Raw genomic sequence first — 24,832 nt, 5'->3', positions numbered from 1 at the left:
ACTTGATTGTGAGAAGTGAAGCTGTTAAAATGTTGGTTGCTGGTGTTCTTCTATTACTTATTGTCGTCTGGTTTTCTTTTCGTGTTCTACGAAGTTATTCGAAATCATTGTCAGATTGCAAAAACTTACCATGCATGAAGAGTTGGTACCTAATCGGCGATATACCTAAACTACACGGAAATAATAGAGGTTAGTGAGTCTCATTAATAACTTACCGAACATATCCATAAAACTAAATGTGTAAACTTACTTCTCTCTTTGTAAACGATGGGTGTGTTTATGTAATTATTGCTTAATTCAAATCAACACTGACTTCATCTAATTCAATGTTATTCACGAAATAAACTTACCAGTTTTTTTTACTAATACGCCTTTCTAAAAGGCAACAGGTTTGATATTCAGTGAGGTTCGGCTGCTATTTCTCCTTCCTCATGTTTCTATATACAGACTCAGCATCAGTAAGCGAAAAAAATAATTAATTCTCTAAAATACCATGAGACTTAATTTAGTGATGATCCAGCTGTTGTTTTGTTCCAGTTCATCCGTAAGTCAGACGTCCTATGATAAAATCAATATTGGAGAACTGTTGTTATGGAAGCAGCTTTCCAGGCAATTTATGTTAACTCTTTCATTACCTTATTTTTTTTTACACTCAACCTTTGTTTCAATTGATATAGAAATTAATAAAGCATTTACTAAAATAACTTTCTCATTATTTCGCTGATATTTAGAAAATATATAAACATGAAATTTTGATGGTGAGTTTTAATTTAAGTTATTTTATAACTGAACCAAGTGCAGTTTTAGGTGCAGTTTCATGAAATTAAGCACATTTTCAGGCGGGTTGATAACAAAGTAGTTAAATAAGAATAACTGTGCAGCAGTGTCTTCAGAGAGTGGTGTGTGGTGTTATCTGCATTTTACATTAAATTCCGACTATTTAACTGAGACTAGTTTATCATGCCACTTGCATCAGGGATTCACAGTCTCATCTCTTTGCCTGTTATACTGCTACAACCACACTCTCTGATATCCTAAATTGGCTAATCGCATACCACCTCCAAAAACCTCATACGATACACCAGTGTCATAATATTTACAGAGTCTCAAGGTGGCGAGCTGGCAGAAACGTTAGCACGTCGAGCGAAATGCTTAGCGGTATTTCATCTGCCGCTACGTTCTGAGTTCAAATTCCCCCGAGGTCGACTTTGCCTTTCATCTCTTTCAGGGTCGATAAATTAAGTACCAGTTGCCTACTGGGGTCGATCTAATCGACTTTACCCCTCCCCCAAAATTTAGGGCCTTGTCCCTAGAAAAAAAAAAGAAACATTCGCACGCCGGGCGAAATGCTTACCGGTATTTCGTCGGTCTTTATGTTCTGAGTTCAAATTCCGTCGAGGTCAACTTTGTCTTTTATCCTTTCAGAATCGATAAATTAAGTACCAGTTACGTACTGGAGTCGATCTAATCGACTGGCCCCCTCTCCCAAAATTTCGGGCCTTGTGCCTAGAGTAGAAAAGAATATTTACAGTCTCAATATCGAAGCCCTACAAAGACCACTATAGCGAATCTGTTTCATAAAAATACTAACTTTAAATGGCTTATTATGGTAAGTTTTTTACCCAGCCATATAGTTTCGGATTCAGTTTCACTGCATAGCACCTTGAGCAAGTGTCTTCTGTTATATTATCTGACCGAACAAAGCTTTGTTAATGGATTTCGATTTTTTATTGCCTATAAAAGGCTACACGTAGAAGCATAAAGACAATACATACGTAACAAACATAAACTCGGGGAACTAAAAATTACAAAAATGAGATGAAATAATAAGAAAAAATAAAAGAAACGAATGATAATATGAAAGAATGAAAATGAGGTGCAAAAAAAATAATATTCGACCCCCGAATATTATTTTTTTTTCCCCAGTTTTTCCTTTTTTCAAATTAAAATTCCTTTTACTTTGGTAATTCCATTCTTTTCAACACATCGTATTCAACTACCGAAGGAGTAATCTCATACAACCAAAACCATTGTACCATTTTTATATTTCCACTAAATCCATCCATGAATCTCTCATACTTTTCTTTAGGTATCATAATACCTCTCTCATCTGCTTCAAAACTGTTTCCTGGCAGCTTCACTCTCCCCAGTCCCTTCCATTTCGCAACTTTTCTTTCCGCATCCACACTCTTCGCATACGCTACCAAGGGACCCTTATATTTGCATAGTTCTTTTCCTCTCTCTCAATGCATATTTTTGGCTTCAAGACTTTCCTTACCTTTCTTGCGTTCAACTGAATGCTCTCTTGTCTTAGATTTCTTCCTTCTTTTGGGGCTGACAAACCCATCACTCTCTTCCTTTGTTTCTTTCACCTCACTCTTTTTCTTCTCTTTAACTTCCTGGGTACAATTCTCCTCAATTTTATCTTTCTTTCTTTGTAATCTCTCCTCCGTCTGCTCGTTCCCATGCTCCTTCTCCACCACCTTTTCGTTATGCGAGAATTCAAATAAGGGGCACTGGGTATTCATGTGTCCCCTCACCCCGCATATATGGCAATTCGGTCTCCGTCCCTCCACCACCACATTCAACGTTTTCTCTTCCTCAACCCCAATCTGGTAGGGGATCCGCTCTATATCTTCAAATGTGGAAAAAAGCCACATTTCAACAACTCCAAATCCCCAACAGTTCAACTTTTTCGTCTCTCCAACAGGTCCAAGCTCAGGGTCGTCCTCGGTGGCAGCCAGAACAGCTGCAACCAACCACTCGGTTTTAATCTCTGGTGGTACCCTTGGTATCCTAATTCGGATACTGCGGCTTCCCCAGTAAGTGGGTAATAGCACCACATTCTCTGTCCTCAGAATGGTAGTGGAATGTAAGGCCGCCTCTTCGTTTGTGGCAAACCTCACCTCCACCGTACTGAATCTTCTTCCTCTGCCAATGTACGTTGTCTTCTTTACAATCTCATCTAAACATTCTTCTATTTCTTCTTCCGTCACTCTCTCTATCTTGTTGGTGACGACCGCTTGTATTCTGTACACCACTGTTTTCCAACTTTTATCATTTGTAGTCTCTGTCGGAGGGATCAACTAAATAGTATCTCCCTCTTTTCTTATTAACTGCTCACTCCTCAATATTTCTTCCATATTGACACTAATCTGCTTTGCTTCCAATAGTGTGGCTGTTCTCGCCGCAGCGGTTTTTGCGTAGCTCTCCATACCAGAGGGACTACGTTTCTCTATTCACCCAAAATGGGGAAAATAAAAGAACAGCAAAATTCAACAACAGCAGGAAGTGGCACCTCCAACGTACCATACCTTCGTCCTCCATTGTAAAACGCCACTACATCCTTTATGTCTCTCAGACACTCTTCCACCTCTTCGACACTTGCAACTTCAATCCCTCTGGCTGTTATGTTCAGCGCTCGGCATGTTACCACTTTCCTCCCCGTGCTCTTCGCTATTTTCCTCGGTGGTGCTAGCCTCGGGCAATCCCCCTCCCTCCTCAGTAGGTTGTCAAACTACTCAAAATCTCTGTCTTCCACCTCCAGCTCCCGCATTCGCAGATGCTCGGCCGACAGGCTGCTGCCTGTCACCGCAGAACAGCTGCTTGTCTGGGACCGCACACCTCCATTATTCGCTACATCACCCATAAATGGGGAAGCTAAACAAATTTTTGAACAATTCAAAAATTATCAATTCAACACAATATTTAACAATTCAGTAAATTAACAACAGTAATCCAATAAACAAAACAATATCTCACATATGAGCGATATCATAATACGACAACCAGTCAAGTGACAATTAGCAGTTGTCGATGTGAAGTGCTTTCCCGATGCAAATACTGCTGACATTCCTTTTTGCCAATCAGTCCCTTTCCGATGCTGATACACATATCCTTTTTCCAGTGACGAAAAGTCACTGATCTCGAAAAAGTGTAAACAAGCAATATTAAATCTCTGAGCGCGGTATACAGAGTAGCTGCACGACATCGTGAAATATATTTGCCACTTCAATGTGGCTAAGCCTTAAGGGTGGGCGCTACTGTGGCTAACTCTTAAGGGTGGATGCTACTTTTTCGAGATCAGTGATTATTCGTAACTGGAAAAAGGATATATGTATTTGCATCGTGAAAGCACTTCACATCGACAACCGGTGATTGTCATACGGTGATGACGGATCAATACCCAGAGACCCGGTTCCGTGTGTATCACGTCAGATTGTAGATGGGAAGGATGACTTCCCTTTGCAAATACAGATAGGGCACAGAGAGTGTGTCAATAGCCATCTGGAGGAGGTGTCTTCCTGGGGCTACAAGCTACAGTAGCATCCACCCTTAAGGGTTAGCAACATTTAAGTGGAAAATATGCTTCACGATGTCGTGCGGCTGCTGTGTATACCTCGCTCATATATATATATATGTGTGTATATATATATATATATATGTGTGTATATATATATATATATGTGTGTATATATATATATATATGTGTGTATATATATATATATGTGTGTGTGTATATATATATATATATATGTGTGTATATATATATATATATGTGTGTGTATATATATATATATATATGTGTGTATATATATATATATATGTGTATATATATATATATATATATATATATATATATATATATATATATATATATATATATGTGTATGTACGTATGTATGTGTGTACGTGTTTATGTGTGAGGGTTTGTGTCAGTACCCTCTACCACTTGACAATTGGTGTTGCTTTGTTTACGTCCCCGCAACGTACGCTTCGGCAAAAGAGACCATGATAATAAATATCAGGCTTTAAAAAATGTATACAATGCAGTCGATTTATTCGACTAAAATCCTCTAAGTCGGTGCCCCAACATGGCCGCATCCGTGGATGCATGGAATTTGTTGTCATCAGCTTAAGTTTTTTCTAGGGAAACTTTTCTCACATTAATCAAATCTATTTCAGAGTATTTTAAGAGACTAATGAAATGCCTTGAAGAATTTCGAGAACGTGGCATACTTTGCTTATGGTCAGGTATCCAGCCTGCTGTTTTGATTTTCAAAGATGAATATGTACAGGTAAGGGATTTAAAAATAATTTATGCGGTTATTATTGGAGAAAATTGACTCTTCATGTATACATGAATGCACTGAGTGGGTCATTAATTTACTAACATACCGGAGAAATGTTCTAACATACAAGAATTAATTCTTGCTATATCTGCAGAAGTAACAGCAGCAATACGTTTGATTAGATGGGGGTATGTTTTGTAGAGTTTTGCCTTTTAGCTGTATAACTTACTTTGTTACGCCTCTGCTTAACTAAGCAATAGTGAAGTCAATGAGGGTGTGTTGTATGTTGTAGTCAAGACGTAGCTGCCAAGACTTTCTGTAATTAAGCCCTACTGTCTTAAAAGGAGTATACACCGGATAAGAAATTCCTGATGTACGATACAGACAATATGATCTTTTTGTTGTGTTCGAAACAGAGGAGAGAGACACCGCTGATATAGTAATCACCGTAACGACCCTATAATGAGGGTGGAACTTGGGAACAATTAGAAAGTTTGAGATTCGACATAACCGAAGTGCAAATTGACATAATCGGCTTTTATTCTCAAACCCACATCTGTTCTAGAGATCTGAATGTAAAAGTCGTTCGCATGCAATAAATTTAGAATGAGGACATATTCAGTTGAACAGAAACGAGTGGAGGAACTAGGTTGCAGTGAAGTGCAGTGTTTGAGATAGTATATTAGAGCATGAAGGCCATCAATGTGAGGGATTTCTACATGTTGTGGATAGACTACTGTTTGTCTCAGTTCATGCAACCATTCAGCGTCCTTCTCGTGCTCCTTGTCTTTGCTCCAGATATCACTCCAAAACCTTTGGCTCTCAACCTTATCCAGTATCAACTTTTCATCTGTACACTCTCCATTTATTTCCTTGTAGAATTTCTTCTAATCTACTCTGAATAACCTATTCTGGTGGTAACCCTTCATTCTTTGGTCGTATCTTACCATCTTTGCTTTCTTTGCTACGTGGCGCTGTTTCAGTTCTTCCATTACCACTTTCAGGCCCTTTCTTTCAATATCATACATCCTGTTCAATACCCTGTTTTTTTGTTCGCCTTTTAGCTCCGCCTTCTCTTTTCGGTCTAACACAGAAATGTCCCTCGAGAGCATATCTAACCGCGCCTGTATTCTTCTTTTCCATCATTGATCTTTTCTTTTGTCACTCACATTATATTGTTTTGTTTTGACATCAACACCCACATTTTCTGCTACAACAATACTTGCTGCCTTGATCAAATTCTTTGTTTCTGTGATGTTTTTTGTTCTGATGTATTTCAGAATTTCATTGACATTTTTCGTTTCTTGGTTCAATTTCCACTGATCAACCTTTTTAAGTTTGCAAACAATGTCGCTATCGTTCTCCTGTAGCTTTGTCGTAGATTGCCTTTTGTCCATCTGTCATGTCACCATTTAATTTTATTGTATTTTTCCGACCATCTATACGTCTCTTATTATTGTTGTTGTTGTTGTTGTTATTATCACCTTCTTTGCAACAATAGTTGCTGCAAAGCCAATAGTCTGTCTTCCTTTTACTGCTACACTTCCTCTCAATTCCTTAAACCTTTCTTATCCTTCAGCTTCCGTCTTTTCTCATCTTTTCTTTTCATCTCACTCTCGACTTTGCCTTCTTCTACTCATTTTATTACTCTTTCTATCCTCCTACTTACACTGATTCTCCTACCACTTCTCGTTCACGTATGAAGTTCACGTAGTCCTGCGTTTCTTATCAGTCGCTGCCACTTTGTTTTAACTTAGAGGATGTAGAACTCTGTAGTCTCTCATTAATTTCTATCCTTTCAACATTTTCCTTGAAGAAATGTTAGATTCTGTGAGCTGGCAGAAACGTTAGCACGCCGGGCGAAATGCTTAGCGGTATTTCGTCTGCCGTTACGTTAAGAGTTCAAATTCCGCCGAGGTCGACTTTGCCTTTCATCCTTTTGAGGTCGATAAATTAAGTACCAGTTACGCACTGGGGTCGATGTAATCGACTTAACCCCTTTGTCTGTCCTTGTTTGTCCCCTCTATGTTTAGCCCCTTGTGGGCAATAAAGAAATAAGAAATGTTGGATTTTTCGCTCATCACAGCAAGTACACGGTACTATTTTTATCGATTTTACTACATAGCAAAAGTCATGCCAACACAATATTGGAGTCTGTTTAATCACACATATACATACATACACACACACACACACACACACACGCACGTATATATAAGCATGTACACTCACATATGTATATGTATACACACATACATGCACACATACATAAAGTCTTCTTGTAATGTAGAGTCACACGGAATTAGTACACTAGTGGCAACGGTAGAGAACAATTGCATAATGAGAGGCGCAAATGAATTGGACCAGAACCGTGTTGCTGCAAAGTGAACATCCAAACGTTACAGCAATGATTGTATTAAACTTATATCAGTATTGATACTGCTAGTAGAGACAGCGAGTTGGCAGAATCGTTATTGCGCCGGGCGAAATGCTTATTAGTATTTCGTCTGTCTTTGCGTTCTGAATCCAAATTTCGCGCAGATCGACTTTGCTTTTCATCCTTTCAGGGTCGATAAATTAAGAACCAGTTGCGTTTTGTGGTCGAGTTAATCGACTGACTCTCTCCCGCAAAATTTCGGGCATTGTGCCTAGAATAAAAATGATTATTTATTTTGCTACTAAATTATATAAGCTGATTTCTGCAATAAATATTCTAGTTGATACTTTCAAAACATTCTTGCTTCTATTTTTATTGATTTAATTTACATTAATTTCTTTTCATTCAGAGTGTAATTGGCAACACGAAACACATGGAAAAAAATTTTTTGTATACATTTTTACACCCGTGGTTAGGAAATGGTTTGCTAACTAGGTATGTATTTGACAATTTATTTGAAAATACGAGGTGGTTCAATTGGCTTATTCCTGCTTCTGAAAGAATAGAGCATGCGGGGGATCTATTGTGCAGACAACGTTCGCATGTGCAAATGGTCGTGAATGATTTTTGCCACGGACCCTACACGTATCTTTACCTCTTTGGGCTAGTTGCCGAATAGTTATGAGGGGATACTCTAAAATGGCGGCTTCCACTTTATGGATGGTGTCGTCATGAATGATGGAATGTGGTAGTTCAGAAATAGAAGCAATTTCCACGGATGTCCACCACATGTGAGCTGGTCGGGCCAATGCTTGACTACGTCGTATGAGCGTACATCGTCACCATAAACCTCTTTCATCTTATCAAATGTTTCTTTTGGTGTACGACCTTTCAAGTATAAGAAACTGGTCACTGATCTGCATTCAACAGCTACTATTATAACACTTTAGTTCACTTCAGCAACCTTAAATAACAAACGAATACTAGTGGAAAGCTGCAATTTACAATGTGACATGCAGAAACATGTATGATTATAGCTGTACAAGTTTCGTTTCCTGCAATAACTGGAAGTGGGTCAGAGGAAATCATTAATGAACACCCCTCGTATGTCTTCACATTTTAATTCAACCTTTTCTTAAAAGGAAGAAATTTGTTTTGGCGCTTGAATACAGAGAACATCAAAGATATGTGGCACATAAATGAGGTGCCTACTCCCTTTAAGGGAATCTGGATGTTTGGGTCAGTCGTCCATAATTACACTAATTTCTGCAGATTTCCGAAATAGCCAAATCTGATACTTTTAGAAGATTGTGCGATTGAGTAGCATCTTTGCAACAGGAAAATATTTAGGTTCAAGTCAAACATTTTAAATGTGATAACGTGATCCAGATTGCACTATTTCTGCAGTGGCTGTAAGTGTTTGGTATACATACTGTTTGATCATAAGCCTACATGGGCATGAATGACAATCAGCCTAAATAGCAATAGTACCAATAAGAACGACGACAACAACAACAACAATAAAAGATTCAGCAACACCTTTAGGATTAGTTTTTCCAGTTGTCGTTATTTCACTTCTTCTAAATTGACATTTCTTTAATTATCATGAAAGAAATGATATTAAATTATCATTACTTAATTCTACTTTTAGTTCAGGACCCAGATGGTTTAAATCGAGAAAGATGTTGACGCCATCGTTCCATTATAATATTTTAAACAATTTCCTTACCGTAATGCGAAATCAGTCCAATATTTTGGGTGATAAACTGAGCGAAATGGTCGATAAGGGCGAATTCAATATTATCCCGTTTATTGTAAATTGTACATTGGATATTATAACAGGTAAGTGAGAGCTAATTGCTGTTACTTTATGATTATGCTTTGATATCTCATACGTTTAAAGGAATTCAAGAAATGGACGACAGGTTTGCTACGGCAGTTCGGGTATTTGGGCTGACTTTCAGCATTAAGAAGACTGAAGTTCTATTCTACCCAAAGCTCAAGATATACTCAAGATACAATTGTGACGACTGACACTAATACGCTCAAATGTGTCAGGTCATTTGAATATCTTGAAAATACAGTAAACTCTAAGAGTACCCGTGATGATGAAGTCAATGTTAGAGTATCTAAGGCTACGAATGCTTCTGGGAAACTTTCCTAGAGTTTAAGAGATGAACAAGGTGTCAGTTCGAAAACTAAAATTAAAGTATACGAATCTTGTACTTTGAAAAAGTAAAAATCAACTCCCTACGTGACACATATGAAGCTTTCTACATTGGCTGTCTACGTTATGTTTACAGCATAAAATTGCAGAATAAGATATCAAATGCTAAGATTTTTCAAAACATACATTTCCGGTATCGAAAGCATGTTGTTAAGAATTCGAAAATTCTGTTGACCATGCAAATAGATGGTCATGACTTATTGATCGAATGCAAGATGATCGCATTCCGAAAATTCTTTTGTATGGCCAACAAATATAGGGAAGATGCGATTAAGGAAGACCCCCTATTAAGGTATAATGATAAGTTGAAACAATCACTAAAATCCATCAGCTTAGTGTAGCATATTGGAAAAGTGGTAGCCTAGATCGATCTAAGCAGCTTAGAATCTGTCAAGATGCTTCTAAACAATTTGACACATTTGTTCGATTCCAGACAAAATCAAAATCATCATTGTCCCTGTTGTGACTTCATAGTTAAATGCTTACCTGGACTCAAACTACATTCACGGATTCATCACATATGGATGCAAATTCTGTTTAGCTTTTAAAAGAAATTCTTTCTTTCAAACACTAAGTCGAAATCAACGTGAGTGACTGCCACCACCATCACCATTACCAATCATCATCGTCATCATCATCATCGTCGTCGTCGTCGTTGTCGTCGTCGTCATCATCATCATCATCATTTATTATTATTATTATTATTATTATTATTATTATTATTATTATTATCATTATTATTATTATTATTATTATTATTATTATTATTATTATTATTATTATTATTATTATTATTATTATTATTATTATTATTATTATTATTATATATCAGAGACTGCCATGGGTCATAGCGTGAATGCACAAGATGATGATGGGAATTCAGAATTCATCCAAAGTGTTAAAAGGTATGTCACGATAATCCCATTTTTTATATTATACTAAGATATTTAATCAGTTAAACATAGATAATCCATACATCAACGTCAAACGTTAATGACCGTATTTTCTTTAACTGCTTCAGGAACCTTTTTCGTTATTTACAAACACACAAGCGCATATCTACACGAATGTATACATACACACATATGTTAGATATTCGTTGTCTCCCTCGACTTGGGAAGTTATTTTGAAATTTCGCTCAGACACGCGTAACCTCATGATTTCTCATCCAAAAACATTCTCAAGTGAATGGCTTGATATAAATGATTGTAGAGATCTTAAATGAAATTAAGATAACAAAATCTGTTCGTAAGTCAGTGACATGGACAAAATTTGCATTTGAAAGTCTAACTCAGTCACATGCCATGTCATGTTGTATCTAGACTAGAATTACAGTTGTATATGATATAGTCTACCTCCTCTCTCTCTCTCTCTCTCTCTCTCTCTCTCTCTCTCTCTCTCTCTCTATATATATATATATATATATATATATATATATATATATATACATATATATATCATAGCTCAATTAATAGATGTTCGTGTTGATAAAATGAATGGATGACCCATCGTTGAAACTTACGGAAAATTCAGTAATATGAACCAACAACACTTTAAAATTTTTATTGATAGGATAATAAGTTAATGATTAAATTTATGGAATATTGTAGGATGACTGATATCATTAGTTATCGAATACAATCTCCGTGGTTATGGCCAAATCTTATCTTCAATGTGCATCCTATGGGGAAAGAAGCAGCCAAATGTTTAAAAATCCTTCACGATTTTACCAATAAGGTAAGTAAATTATGTACAGTTCTGTCACTTGCATATTGTTGTTCATATTTTGTGTCCTTTTCCATTTTATTGCATTGCTTTGTGGCCATACTGGTGCTGAACATACACGATTTTGCTGATTATATCATCTCAGTAATAAGTTTAGGCCAGTTAGTATTATATCGTATTTTGTTGACTTGTTACATTTTACCCTTTTAACATAAAAGACAGTGTTTTACGCCACGGTGAGCAGAAAAGGATAACTGACAGAGTTACATATTTATTTGCTTGTCTATCTATCTATCTATCTATCTATCTATCTATCTATCTATCTATCTATCTATCTATCTATCTGTCTATCTATATAGCTAGCTAGCTACTTACATAACTACATGTATATATACGGATAAAAATATACGTATGCATATGTGTGTGTATGTGTGTTTGTGTGTGCGTGGCTAAATGTTATATGATTCAACACAGTTTTTATTTGATAAGTGTTACTTGAAAAGGAAGGTGAGAGTAGAGAGGAAAGTTTTGTCTAATGAAAATTTCAATAAAAGGTAGGTAAATGTAGCAAGGATGGTACGCATGAATGACGGACCCACTTTGAGCATAAACCTTTAGAACAAAAAGACAAAGGACAATTTGGTCACGTGGTTTTTCCGAGGTTACGGGGGATTTTTTTCGTAGGTTTTTCTTTCCACGGATAACCCTAGTCAGTTTTATTTTCTTCCCCTTGTGTGAATTTCATTTGTTAAAACGATACTTTGTTATCTCTTGTGTACACATCCTAAAACATTTTCGATCTCTGTGTTCGGTCCTGCGTGGCTTAATCTATCTATCTATCTATTTACACACCTATAAATATACGTATTCATATATACACATACATATATGTGCGTGTATTTGTGTGTGTGTGTGTGTGTGTGTGTGTGTGTGTGTGAGTGTGTGTGTGTGTGTGTATAAATGGGATGCGATTCAACACAATTTGCATTTATTAAGTGTTACACATTATTTAAGGAACGATAAAAGGCTAAAACACAAATCAGGTAGCCTTTCAGAGGGATTGAATCCAGAAGCATGCCTTCGCAAAATGAATACCTCAACTAAATGACTGCGCCTCCACTGTTTTTATTTTTACATTTTGATACATGTTTGTCGTTTACCATTTATCAAATTTATATTTATTGTAGGTAATTAAAGAGCGCGAGGAACTCCATCTAGAAAGCCTGAAAAAAAACTCCGACAATGGAGATGAAGGGACGTACGGAAAGAGGAAAATGTGTCTTTTAGATACTCTCCTTGATAAATTGCATGAAGGGGAAATAGACAAAACGATGTTGAGAGAAGAAGTGGACACATTTATGTTCGCGGTGAATTCATTCAAAACATTAACATTCATTAAATGGCCACTCATCTGAGATGAGATATTAATATTATAAATATTTTATGTTAGCATGCCGAGTGAAATGCTTAGCGGTATTTCGTCTGTCTTTATGTTCTGAGTTCAAATTCCGCCGAAGTCGACTTTGCCTTTCATCGTTTCGGGGTCGATAAATTAAGTACCAGTTGCTTACTGGGGTCGATCTAATCAACTGCCACCCCCCCAAAAATATTCGGGCCTTGTGCCTAGAATAGAAAAAAATATTATACATATTTTGTATTCATTAACTATCTTTAGAATTGAAATTATAAATAACACGGTAGTGTTCCACTATGAACTCAGCTGCATGGCTGAAACGAGTAAAAGAATAAAAGAATAATACATTGTCTCGACGCATAACATAAACATGAATTTTCTAAAACCTTAAACCGTCTTTTTTTTAAATCTGCGACGCAGAGCATGTGCAGCAAGGTGCATCATTTCAGTGCGTAAACTCAGTTTACTATAGCTTTGATATTCTAAAACTGTCCAGTATTCAATAAAATAAAATATTTATACTATCCTTCCAGGGCCATGATACAACTGCAGCAGGAATTACATGGATATTATACTTCATAGCCGCTTATCCAGTTGTACAAAAAAAGTTACAGAAAGAAGTCGATGATTTCTATGGTGAGATGTGAACCGCGTACAAACTCTAGCCTTGTTGTTGTTGTTGTTGTTTTTGCTGTTGTTGTTGTTGTTGTTGTTGTTGTTGTTGCTGCTGTTGTTGTTGTTGTTGTTGTTGTTGTTGTTCTTCTTCTTCTTCTTCTTCTTCTTCTTCTTCTTCTTCTTCTTCTTCTTCTTCTTCTTCTTCTTCTTCTTCTTCTTCTTAAATAAAATTTGGGATTTTGCGGAGGGTCAAAATAGGCTACATAAACAGGACAGTGAAAACAAACAGGAAGTGCTGCTAAGCCTAAATGAGGTTGTGGCGATGAACGCGTAAATCAAGCTAGGACAGGAGATAAACAAAAACACATCTTCCTTGTTCCAGCTACAACGCAGAGAAAGAAAGAATGATGGCCGATGGTCACCTGGAAGCCACGTGAGCAAGGGAGGAGGAGGAGTGGGGAGAGAGAGTGACAGAGTAATCGAATTGACCCTCCGCAAAATCCCAAATTTTATTTAATTTATTTTGCAGGGAGCAACTGTTTTATGGAAAAGGTATATTTTTGTTAAATGCTCGAAATACGAGACTACCAAAACAGCCAGCAACTGATGAAGGATCGTTCTTTATGTTGTTTGTTTTGTTTTCCATTTGCGTCTTTCGTTGTTCAAAAGAATAGTTCATGTTCCATGTACTCGTGCTTTGTACTTTTTGTTGTACACGTTTCAAGACATCCTGTGCCCGCATATGCATATATATATATACCTATAGATGGACGACGCATATACATATACGTATATATATATATATATATATATATATATATAATATAATATAATATAAATTGGACATGGACGATCGGTGTATTCTTTCTTATCTTGAGGTTCACAGCCAAACGGCTAGATGGATTTACCTGAAAAATGGCACACATGTGGAGACGGGTGCATAGATTGGAATGCAGTTTGTATTTTGTCTTAGACCCCACAGTTACCGAGAAAATCGATTAAAACATTTTCTAACGGAATTTCCCTCTTTGTTCCGCCATTAAAACAACCAGTTGCTCACACAGCCGGCATATACCATTTCGCTAGCAATGGTATAATTAAACCAATGTTTTAATGATTAGACAGAGGTCCAATAGAATAGCTCTCAGAAACAGACTACGTACAAATTCGTTCTTCACAACTCCTGAAGCTATTTTCTGACGAGGGTGGGGTGGGGTGGAGTCAGCAAGAGGACACTTGTCCAAGGTGCCACGCAGTGGGACTGAACCCGGAACCGTGTGGTTCATAAGCAAGCTACTTACCACAGAGCCACTCCTGCGCCTAGGGCGAGGGCGCTCACTTTAGGGCGGCGGAAAGTCGGAGACACGCCGTCCGTGTAGTGTCGATCACGGATTGTCCTTGGAAATGTTTTTGTGTTAGTTCCGGAAACGTGTGAGAGTATGAAAGAGAGCTTTTCTGGATCTCACCTGAGATCAGTAGACTGATTATGGATTGTTACATCAAGTTCTACATGATCTTTATCTCGAAGAATTATTCAATGTCTTGGGACAAGTTAGAAACAGAGAGTGCAACCAGGTGCAAAATATCAATTTTATGATACCGCAACCACCAAATTGAAGATCCGCTCCCCAAACGATACATTTGCGTGAATGGTGTAGCATTGTCAGTATTTTTTTTGAGAACACACCGATGAAAACCCTGCACATACTGGATGAGCTGAGAAGCTCGGTACAGTTGTGTTTCAAAGCAAAGCAACCCAAAAGTATGACCCCTGTAAAAGGAAATACGAAAGAAGGGAAGAATTAGATTAAGAGATAAAGCCTACAATAAGAAAGGAAATTATAAAGAGATGGATTACATCATTTCTCTGCCAAAATAAAATTACTATCAAATTATGAAAGTAGGTATTGCTTTTACGCTCTTTGCATGACAAAAACTAGAACAATTTTTTGTAGGTCAACAGCGAATGTACAAAACCGATTTCACGTCCTAGAAGTTACTTCATACGTTGCCATAAAGTTCTCTGTATGTCACAATAAAATATATTTTTTATTCAAGATGAACATGAAGAACCTACACTGACCAACCTTAGGAAACTAGTTTATCTGGAATGTGTTATCAAGGTAAAGAGAAATTTTACGAATAATTATAACATAAAAGAAGTTAAACATATTTGTTATATGCGATTACCATTTTGTCAAATTAATCAAGTCTTCATCTTTCATTGATAAGCAGTAAAACAAAACATGGAAGTACCGTAATCGATAGCTTTAATGACATATGGGCATATTAGACGCACCTCAGTCCCAGTAGCGCATATTCAGAAACAAAGGTTTTACTGCATTAAAGCGTACGGGAGTCCCACTACATTTATAGGACCCGTTTATAGGATCCTTACATACCAGCAAATACAATATTCAATATTTTATTATATTACTAGCAGAAATACCCGGCGTTGCCCGGGTTAAAGAGAATAATGAAATCTAAAAACGCCGTCTAGATTACGCATCATCTTTATATATAGAGATGTATATACACACACGCACCCAAACACACGTATATATATGTATATCAATATAAATATATGAAAGTCAATGAAGTTTCGTAAAAGAAGGTGATCATGTACATACTTTCTTGCTGTTGTGATTATAACACCTTGTTGTAAACAATGTTCCTTGTTTTCCCTTGTGGGGCATATACAAATAGGTTTTTTTTGCTGCCCATTCTTGAGCAGCCAACATACAGTTGTCCATGTGAGAAGCAGGGCTCTTCCAAGAGAAGACCAGCTACAGACAGTGTTTGACCCTGAGATTTGTTTATGGACATGGCAAAAGTCACACGAAGGGGGAATTCTAGTCTTCTGAATGTAAAAGGAATGTCTGCTCCTGATGGAGTAAGAGGAATTCTTGGAATAAAGACGTCATCCCCTTTTGCACATCCAGAAAGAATGGTAGCCTCGATAACATGTGACATCATTTTCTTTATCACGAGTCGTGTTCCATTGCAAAGTCTTGGTGGTTCCAGATTGCGGAGCAGCATAACAGGCGTTCCAACTTTAAGTGATAATATGTGGGGAGGTAGTCCTGGAGGCTCCAACGAATTGAGAAATTCAGGAGGATAGTTCACCACTTCATTTGTATCTGGAACTGTATCAACAAACTTGTAAGTTTGAAGATTGCCGGGAAGAGAATGCATCAGGTGTTGATTAATTTTTGTAACAGCTACGTTTTTTGGAGCTAATATTGCTCTTTCACATAGCCAATTGTGATTTTGGTAGTTTTGTTTAAAGTTGGGAAAGACTTTGTGTTTGAGGTCATCTACAGAATTAACAACAGAACAAAATGGCCGGAGGTCTGCAACGAAATAATTTTAGTCAACACTTTGCAAGTGAATCAGTGGAGGCAAAGATGCGTCTCATTTACTTGACAATTTATGCACCACATTGCAGAAATCACAATGTAAGTATATCTGAAAGGGTAGTCTTACACTGTTGTACCGTTGAATTACAAATAATGCTCATCTGTTATGTTGGGGTTAAAATTTCATCAACATCAAAAATATATGAATTTTCATGGGAGTTATGGCCGTTATGCGAAGAATATAATTTCCAAATTTCATAAAGATCCATTCAGTACTTTTGACGTAGTTTTGGATAAGAAAACAAATGACTAATGTGTGTGTTTGTGTGCATGTGTATGTGTGTGTGATGGGTGTATATATGTATAGATATCTGTATGCATGTATATATGTATATATGTACATATTACATGTACATCTATATATATATATATATATATATATATATACATCTACACATATGTATACATATACATGTATGCATATAGATCTATATATATATACATATACGTGTACATCTATATGTATACATATACATCTCTCTCTCTCTCTCTCTTTCTCTCTCTCTTTCTCTCTTTCTCTCTCTCTCTCTCTGAAAGTATCTGTCATTACAGTATCGAAATGGTGTACATATACATGTATATGTATACATATTCATCTCTCTCTCTCTCTCTCTCTCTCTCTCTCTCTCTTTCTGTCTCTCTCTTTCTCTCTTTCTCTCTCTGTGAAAGTATCTGTCACTACAGTATCGAAATGTGATTGTTTCAGTTAGTGGAATAGTTTCATTTTTAAAGTGAAAGTATTTGACATGAGTGTTTTTGATTCACTTTTGACACGTAATACTTAAATAGTGGAGGAGATATTATGTTGCCGTGGGCTCGAACTCTGCAAGAAGTTAAAACTTTTATTTACTAAAACACAACTGGAACCCTAAGTAAGGCATGTGTAAAATTTGAATGAAATTGGTTGCGTAGTTCTCGAGTGTTAGGGATTCACACAGACAGACAGACAGACAGACAGACAGACAGACACACATTCTCATTTTTATATATATAGATGATGCGTTAAAATTAAGTAGCCTGTAAAATCATTCAAGTTATGACAATTTTGTATCAAATTCCATAAAATACACACACAGTTGATAACGCATACATTTTATATTAATAATACAACTTTTGGAACTATTAACCTAATTGATTAGGTAGTAACGATAGCTTTTGATTCGGCAGTTTGTATAAGAAATGTGTAGATCGTCCCGAATACTGGACTGTTAATGCATTAGTTTGCCAACAAATAGAAAAAGACGAGTGATCTGTCCCAACCTTTTGCAATAAAGCATGCTCTGCTTTTTATGAATGTATATGATCTTTAGTGGCTGGTGGTTCAGTGCTTTGATTATTTGGCTCATGATCATAAGGTCGTCAGTTCGATTCCCGACGGTGTGTTATGTCCTTGAACAAGACACTTTATTTCACGTTGCTCTAGTCCATTCAGCTAGCAGAAATGAGTTATATCTGTATTTCAAGAGTGTTTATGCCCCGATAGAGTTGGAACGCCAAATTTCTTCAAATCTCTGAAAGCACTTCTACATTAATGTTTGTAAGCAATTATATGCAAGTAGTTAAAAAGAGATCAGGTTGCAAACAAATTTCCTTCACAAATGTGGTGTGAGACAAACTACATTGGATGAAGCTTTCATTAGATTAATCGATATGTCCAATATATTTTGTGGGTAGTCTTCTATGTAGAATAAATGTTTGTGATCTGCCCAGTATACCTAGACAAGAATAATTAGTTGGCTTTCACAAAATAGAAACTGAATGTAATACAATCAGTAGTTTTAAGTTTAATAAAAGGCGATGGTGGTCAGTACAAAATAATGGATAGACTAGAATCTGTTAGATTTAGAATAGATATAGTTATAGAGAATACAAAACAAGAGAAAGAGCATCTAATCAGTCGAGTGATCTGTACTTTTTGATGACTCATGAGGACAACCTCTCTAGATCGCTAATTGTGTCTCTGCACCCTAGGAAAGACAATTTGGCCAAAATTCTACATTCAACACATTTATTAGGCCATAAGTTACGAGAAAATTACCTTCTTGTCTGTGACTTTCTCAGCTTAGAGAACTGGAAATTTGTTTCGTCGACTGCCAGTTGCAGTAAATGTCAATAAGATTTTTCGATGACAGTCGCGATTTGCCTATACTACAACCATATTTCACAAACTATATTTTAGTTACACTTTACGGCTTTTCACACGAGCTTCCATTAATAGCAAGAACTACGATAGACTGTCGAGTTAGGCACTAAAGTATACTACCGTCTCCAGTCTACTAAACGTTCAGAGCAGTTGAGCAAAATATCCTTGAAAACCCACGCATCTGCTTGGAATCTAGTCATACGCGCCCATTCTGGTCCTACGAAGACGGAATTATGGTTTGGGATAAGCAATAAATTACACTGTTTATTAGAAGTCAGTTTCCTTTCTGAGATCAAGGCGGGTTGCTTATCCACACGTGATACAAATGAGGAATTCATTCTTATCTCTTCATATATGAGCCAGTGAGTTGCGAAACTGGAATGGCGAATGTGTCAGGAGAAATATAGATTAAGAAGCTCGCATGACTGACGCTGAGGATGGGGTTACATTTCTGGAGGTTCACAAACTCTGCAAAAGAAGTAGTCCTGGATAAGTAGGAACCGGATGTGAACGGATCTGGAGAGATAAATTCAAAGCCACCTCAAAACCAAGTGAGATGTTGTTTGTGACAGCTGACAGCAGATTATGTTGTCTCATATCTGGTGCCGTGACCCCTACTTCAGAGTATTCCCCTTACGGCAGAGGGCTAATAGTGATGTAGTGATGGCGCCCTTTACCACAGATTCCTCAAACACAGTAGTGTGTAACAACGTCAGTAGCTGTAACAGTAAAAGAAGCAGTCGCAAACACAGCTGTTGCAACAGCAACAACAGCAAGAGAAAGCCTTAAAATCGCCATATTTGGAAGAATCACCAAACCCCACCAAATATCACAAGTTTACAGATGCGCACAATATTCTGATTTAGAGACGTCAATGTGCGACAAATTCAAGGCGTAAAATCCTCCAAATATTATCCAAATTGGCAACAGTATCAACGTCAAAAAACAAGAAGCACAGACACAGTAGCAATCAAAGAAAATTAACAAAAACTAGAAACGAAAGCAACAACACCAGCCAAATAGAAAATTCACTGTTGCAGATATTTTGGAGATGAGGAATTCTGTATATTAATTACATTATTTACATTGGATGGATATGTGTCCTCATTTTGTTTGTTGTTACCATAACGTTTCGGCTGATTTACTATCCAGCCTTCATCAGGTGCCCTGCTGGAATTTTGAGCTTAACCCTGAATACTCATTTCTAAGGTATATTTTGCTGATGTTATCATCATCATCATCATCATCATCATCATTATTATTATTATTATTATTTTATTCAAGGCACTGCTTGGAATTGGGCTTGGAAACTTGGGTTAGTAACCTGCGCTCTTACCTCTTAGCCATTACGTATTCTCCAGTCGAAGACGTCGAATGAGCGTTCAGCTTTTGCCGAACGACTGCACAGACGATTTGTTTATAGTGACCAAATGTTCGTGTCGCACATCAGCTCACTCTCTCCATCAAATCGATGTTGCCTGATCAGGTGCGTATTGCCTGAACATGTGTCGAAGTCATCATAGAGCAGCGTGAGATGAAGTGTTTTGCCCAAGAACACAACACTCCACCCGGTTTAAGAATTGAAACCATGATCTCGCGATCGTAAGTGCAACACACTAACCACTAGGTGTCCTCACATAATGATGACGACGACGACGATGATGATGATAGTAATAATAATAATAACAGTTAATGGCTCTCATAGCTTCTGATCTTAATTGATTGGAAGTGTTATCATGTACATTGCTGTGTCTTAATATAAAAAATGGGCTTTAGCAAATATTCTGCTCAAAACAGGATTTGCTTGTCAGTTTCTTGACCGTAACCAGTTGAGCATGTCCCTGGGTGGCTGACGATATGTGAATCCCTGATCACGTGCAGAAATAGTAGGGGAGCATCAGAGCCATGTGTTGAGAGGATTTTTTTGGGGTTTGGATAATTCACTTTTGGAAACATGGGTGTTTCGTTCATCATCCTTAAACAAACCTTATTCAGGGACCTTTTGAGCGGGATGGTCTACTCTACGTGAAGAAAATTCTAACTGGGCCCCCACATGCAAGGTCATGCCCTATTTATCTTGATTAGATCACCATGTCGCGCACATATGGTTGTGATACAAGTGCCTGGTGTACCCTTATCAGACGGGTAGTCATGATGGGTGTATTGAGCTTCGTATAATCGTACTCCAGTGTCACTTTGATGGCATGCACTGCTCTTTCATAATAATAATAATAATGATTCTAATGTTTCTTCAAGGAAGTTCAACGGCTTTATTCATCAGTTCCTTATATCGGACGAGTGGCTGCTGAGGATTTCAAAATTGGTGAGTATACTACTAATATCTCAACAGCTTAGTTCAACACTGCGATGGCTTATGCATGATTATTAGACATGTTAAAAATAATAACCAAATCTGTCACAAATGACACTTTACCACCTTAAGAAAATAATTGTCAAAGTAGCTCACAAAATGCTCGATAAACAAACGTAGGTGGGTCACGTCTGGGATGCATCCGAACATAGGTCTGTATGATCTGGGTTCCCCTTTGGCTACACAACTTTTATGTTTTGTTCTATCGTACATATTTTGTTGCTGTTGTTGTTTAGTTATTAAGTCAGCATTGAATGAGCAGAAATATGATCAAAAACGCTTCAACAATGATCATTCCGTCTTTCATCCAATCATATTAAATCTAAGATTGCACTATCTAATGTCTCTTTATTTCTTCAAGACGAGAGAAGAGATTTGAGTAAGAGTTGGATTCTGTTTCAGGCACAACAACTCAACTGAGTAGTGATCCTCTCATTACTTCTGATATATACATACGTGTATCGTAATTATACACGTGTTTTTTCGAACAACGAAAAAAACAGAGAAACGAGACGTGCAACATAAAGAATATTCCCCTTCATCAGTTGTCCCTGTCCATCTACGCCGCGTTTCGAAGGCAAGGACACTACGCGACTTCATTGGAACAGTCCTTCTCGCAAAGCAAATTAAATAACATTTGGAATTTTTTGCGAGCGTTCAAAATAATAATTTTTCTATCGTCTTGGCTTAACAGCCCTTACCGTTTGTTCTCACTATCTTGTTTTTATTGTCTTGTCTTGCTTTTACTGTCTTTTCCTCACTGTCCTGTTCTTGTTGACACTTTCACCCTCCGCAAAAAATTCCAAATTTTCATTTAATTTGCTTTGCGGGAAGGACTGTTCCAACGAAGTCGCGTATTGTCCTTGGCTTCGGAACGCAGAGTAGATGGACAGAGACAACTGATGAAGGGGAATATTCTTTATGTTGCACGTCTCATTTCTCTATTTGTTTTTTCGTTGTTCGAAAAAAAGTTCGTTTTCTGTTTTCGTCTCTATGTTTTCATTTCTCATTGTGCTTAACGTTTTATTGTGATGTCCTGTACCTATATATGCTTGTATGTATACATATAGATGTAGGTATGTACATATATGTATGGATATATGCATATATTTATATATTATCTATATTATTATATATATATGTATATATATATATATATATATATATATATATATATATATATATATATATATATACATTCATACATACGTCAACGTAACAGCCTAATAACAAATCTACCTATGTACGTATAAACTGTAGGTATTGGAGTTTCATTACCTTTTACGTATATCTCCCATATAGTTGTGAGGATGTTTCATTTATGAGGACGCACTCCTGTATTTGTCCTTCGGGTTCTTTGATAAAATGTAGATGGCAAGTCGACACATTGTTCCTCTATGTTGGTCTTTGGCAAGTTGGTAGAGTTTGGAGGACAGTTTTTGTCCTCATATTGTCTCAAATGTTCATCTAGTTTCTCTGCAATGCTTCTAGAAGTGCGCCTGTAAAATGGTATTTTATCTTGATCTCTAATAATACATTCTTACGCATTCCACCTAAAATAGCTTTACAGTTTTACATGGCTGTCCCACCCATTGCTGTCTAATAAAAAATAACTGCAAAGACTATACATCTGTCTATGAGAGTGACTGAAACTTAAATTGTTGGGATTATTTTTGCCAGGTCCATATGAAGTAAAGAAAGGTACGCCTATCTCAATAATGATTTGTGCTCTGCATAGAGACCCAAAAAACTTCCCTGATCCGGATAGATTTGACCCTGATAGATTTCTTACAGAAGATAACAACATTCATCCCTACGCCTTCATACCATTTTCGGCAGGACCTCGTAATTGTATAGGTAAGTTTTTATTCACGTATTTTATTCCATATATATATTGTGTGAACATTATAAGAAAATTAATAGATGGCATCTATTTCAGTGTTATTCTACTTTAACAACTTAAAATGTGATTAGATAATGTATTTCTTATAATATACATTAAATAAAACTGATCGACGATACTACAAGCTACATGGGGAATTTTGCTATGCGTCAATGGATTGAAAATACATTAAAAAGTGATTTTTTTTCTCTGTGATTTCAGGACAAAGATTTGCTACGATAGAAGAGAAAATCGTATTATCACATATCGTCCAGAGATTTAATCTTGAAACAACACAAAAGAGAGAAGAACTTGAATCCTCTTCGGAATTGGTACTCAAACCTTTTAATAGCATTCGTGTCAAATTAACCCATCGATAATTGCTGTAATCATATACACCTGGAACGGCTTGAGATGTTATTTTGATGTAAAACTATTTTTTCTTGTTTTAATACTGTTTAGAAATGATCAATAATCAAGATATAGAGGGATAATCGTGCTGAGATAAACATACATACAGGCTTGTGAGACGTTCATATGTGACTTCCAATATTCAAAAAGCTATTCAATAAAATATTCAAAATTATATTCTCTTTCTTGGAAATGAGTTCATGTGAATGAAACCTTAGAGTTTGTACTAACCAAGGCCAGTAAACTCACTCAGCTTTCATGTAGTATAATTTTTAAAAAAACGTATTATACGGCCCCACCTGTTTACAGTCAAGCTGGAGACATTATTGTTCAATATAATAGTTTGGACACGTAATTTGAATCTTGACCCATATCTCGATTGCAGACCTAAATTCTCAGTTTATTATTACTACTTTCTCTAAGTGTCACGAATGCCACACAATCTCATGCCCTTTACCTACTAACTCTTGCTTAAATATTTAAATAATATACTATAGTCAATAAAGCTGTGTTTAAAGTACCCACTTATTGTTATATTGTTCATTAATCAACAGCAATTCACCTCATATTGCTCTTGGAGTGTATGCTTCTACGATATCTTCTGTCGTCTCGTTTCCTTTCCGACACTCATTCATAATTTTAGTGTTGCTGAATGTAAAGCCGTGTGCTGGTAGAATTGTTAAAATGCCACAGATAAGTGCCTTGTCATATTTGCTACGGGAGTTCAAATTACGTCGTTGTAATCATTTCAGGGTCGATAAAATAAAGTACGAGTCAAGTACTGGTGTACGTGGTATCGGCTAATCCATTCCATCAAAACTGTGACATCCTTGTGCCTAAATCGAAATTCATTGTTATTGTGGAATAGGTTGGCGAGTTAGCAGAATCATTAGCATGCCGGACAAAATGCTTAGCAGTATTTCGTCTGTCTTTATTTTCTGAGTTCATATTCCGCGAGGACAATACATAGTAGAAAGGATTATTACAATATAATCCTTTCTACTCAACGCAAATGGCCCGAATGTTTTTGGGAGGAGGGGGCCAGTCAATTACATCGGCCACAGTACGCAACTGGTACTTAATTTATCGACCCCGAAATGATGAAAGTCAAAGTCGACCTCCGTGGAATTTGAACTCAGAACGAAATACCGCAAGCATTTCTGCCAGCTCACCGCC

The 24,832-nt window shown here is 36.9% G+C and overlaps 1 protein-coding gene across 2 annotated transcripts; it reads left to right on the top strand.

Moving 5' to 3' along the window:
- On the top strand, positions 1-24,180 carry LOC128247875 (cytochrome P450 4V2-like). Of its 2 annotated transcripts, XM_089352134.1 has the most exons (12): positions 1-189; positions 4,966-5,078; positions 7,859-7,944; positions 9,101-9,291; positions 10,509-10,581; positions 11,287-11,413; positions 12,589-12,768; positions 13,349-13,451; positions 15,489-15,553; positions 21,249-21,315; positions 23,044-23,220; positions 23,468-24,180. In XM_089352134.1, exons 1-12 carry the CDS (start codon positions 30-32, stop codon positions 23,623-23,625), a joined length of 1,500 nt encoding a protein of 499 aa, XP_089208260.1. In that variant the 5' UTR covers positions 1-29; the 3' UTR covers positions 23,626-24,180. The 2 variants fall into 2 exon arrangements, with proteins under 2 accessions (XP_089208260.1, XP_089208261.1); XM_089352135.1 differs by lacking the exon at positions 12,589-12,768.
- The last annotated feature ends 652 nt before the right edge of the window (positions 24,181-24,832 follow it).

Source organism: Octopus bimaculoides, chromosome 5 (assembly GCF_046866305.1).
Source record: "Octopus bimaculoides isolate indiv1 chromosome 5, ASM4686630v1, whole genome shotgun sequence".
Classification (NCBI taxonomy): Eukaryota; Metazoa; Mollusca; class Cephalopoda; order Octopoda; family Octopodidae; genus Octopus; species Octopus bimaculoides.
Note: the sequence above shows the minus strand (reverse complement) of the source record. Positions and strands in the feature narration are given on the sequence as shown.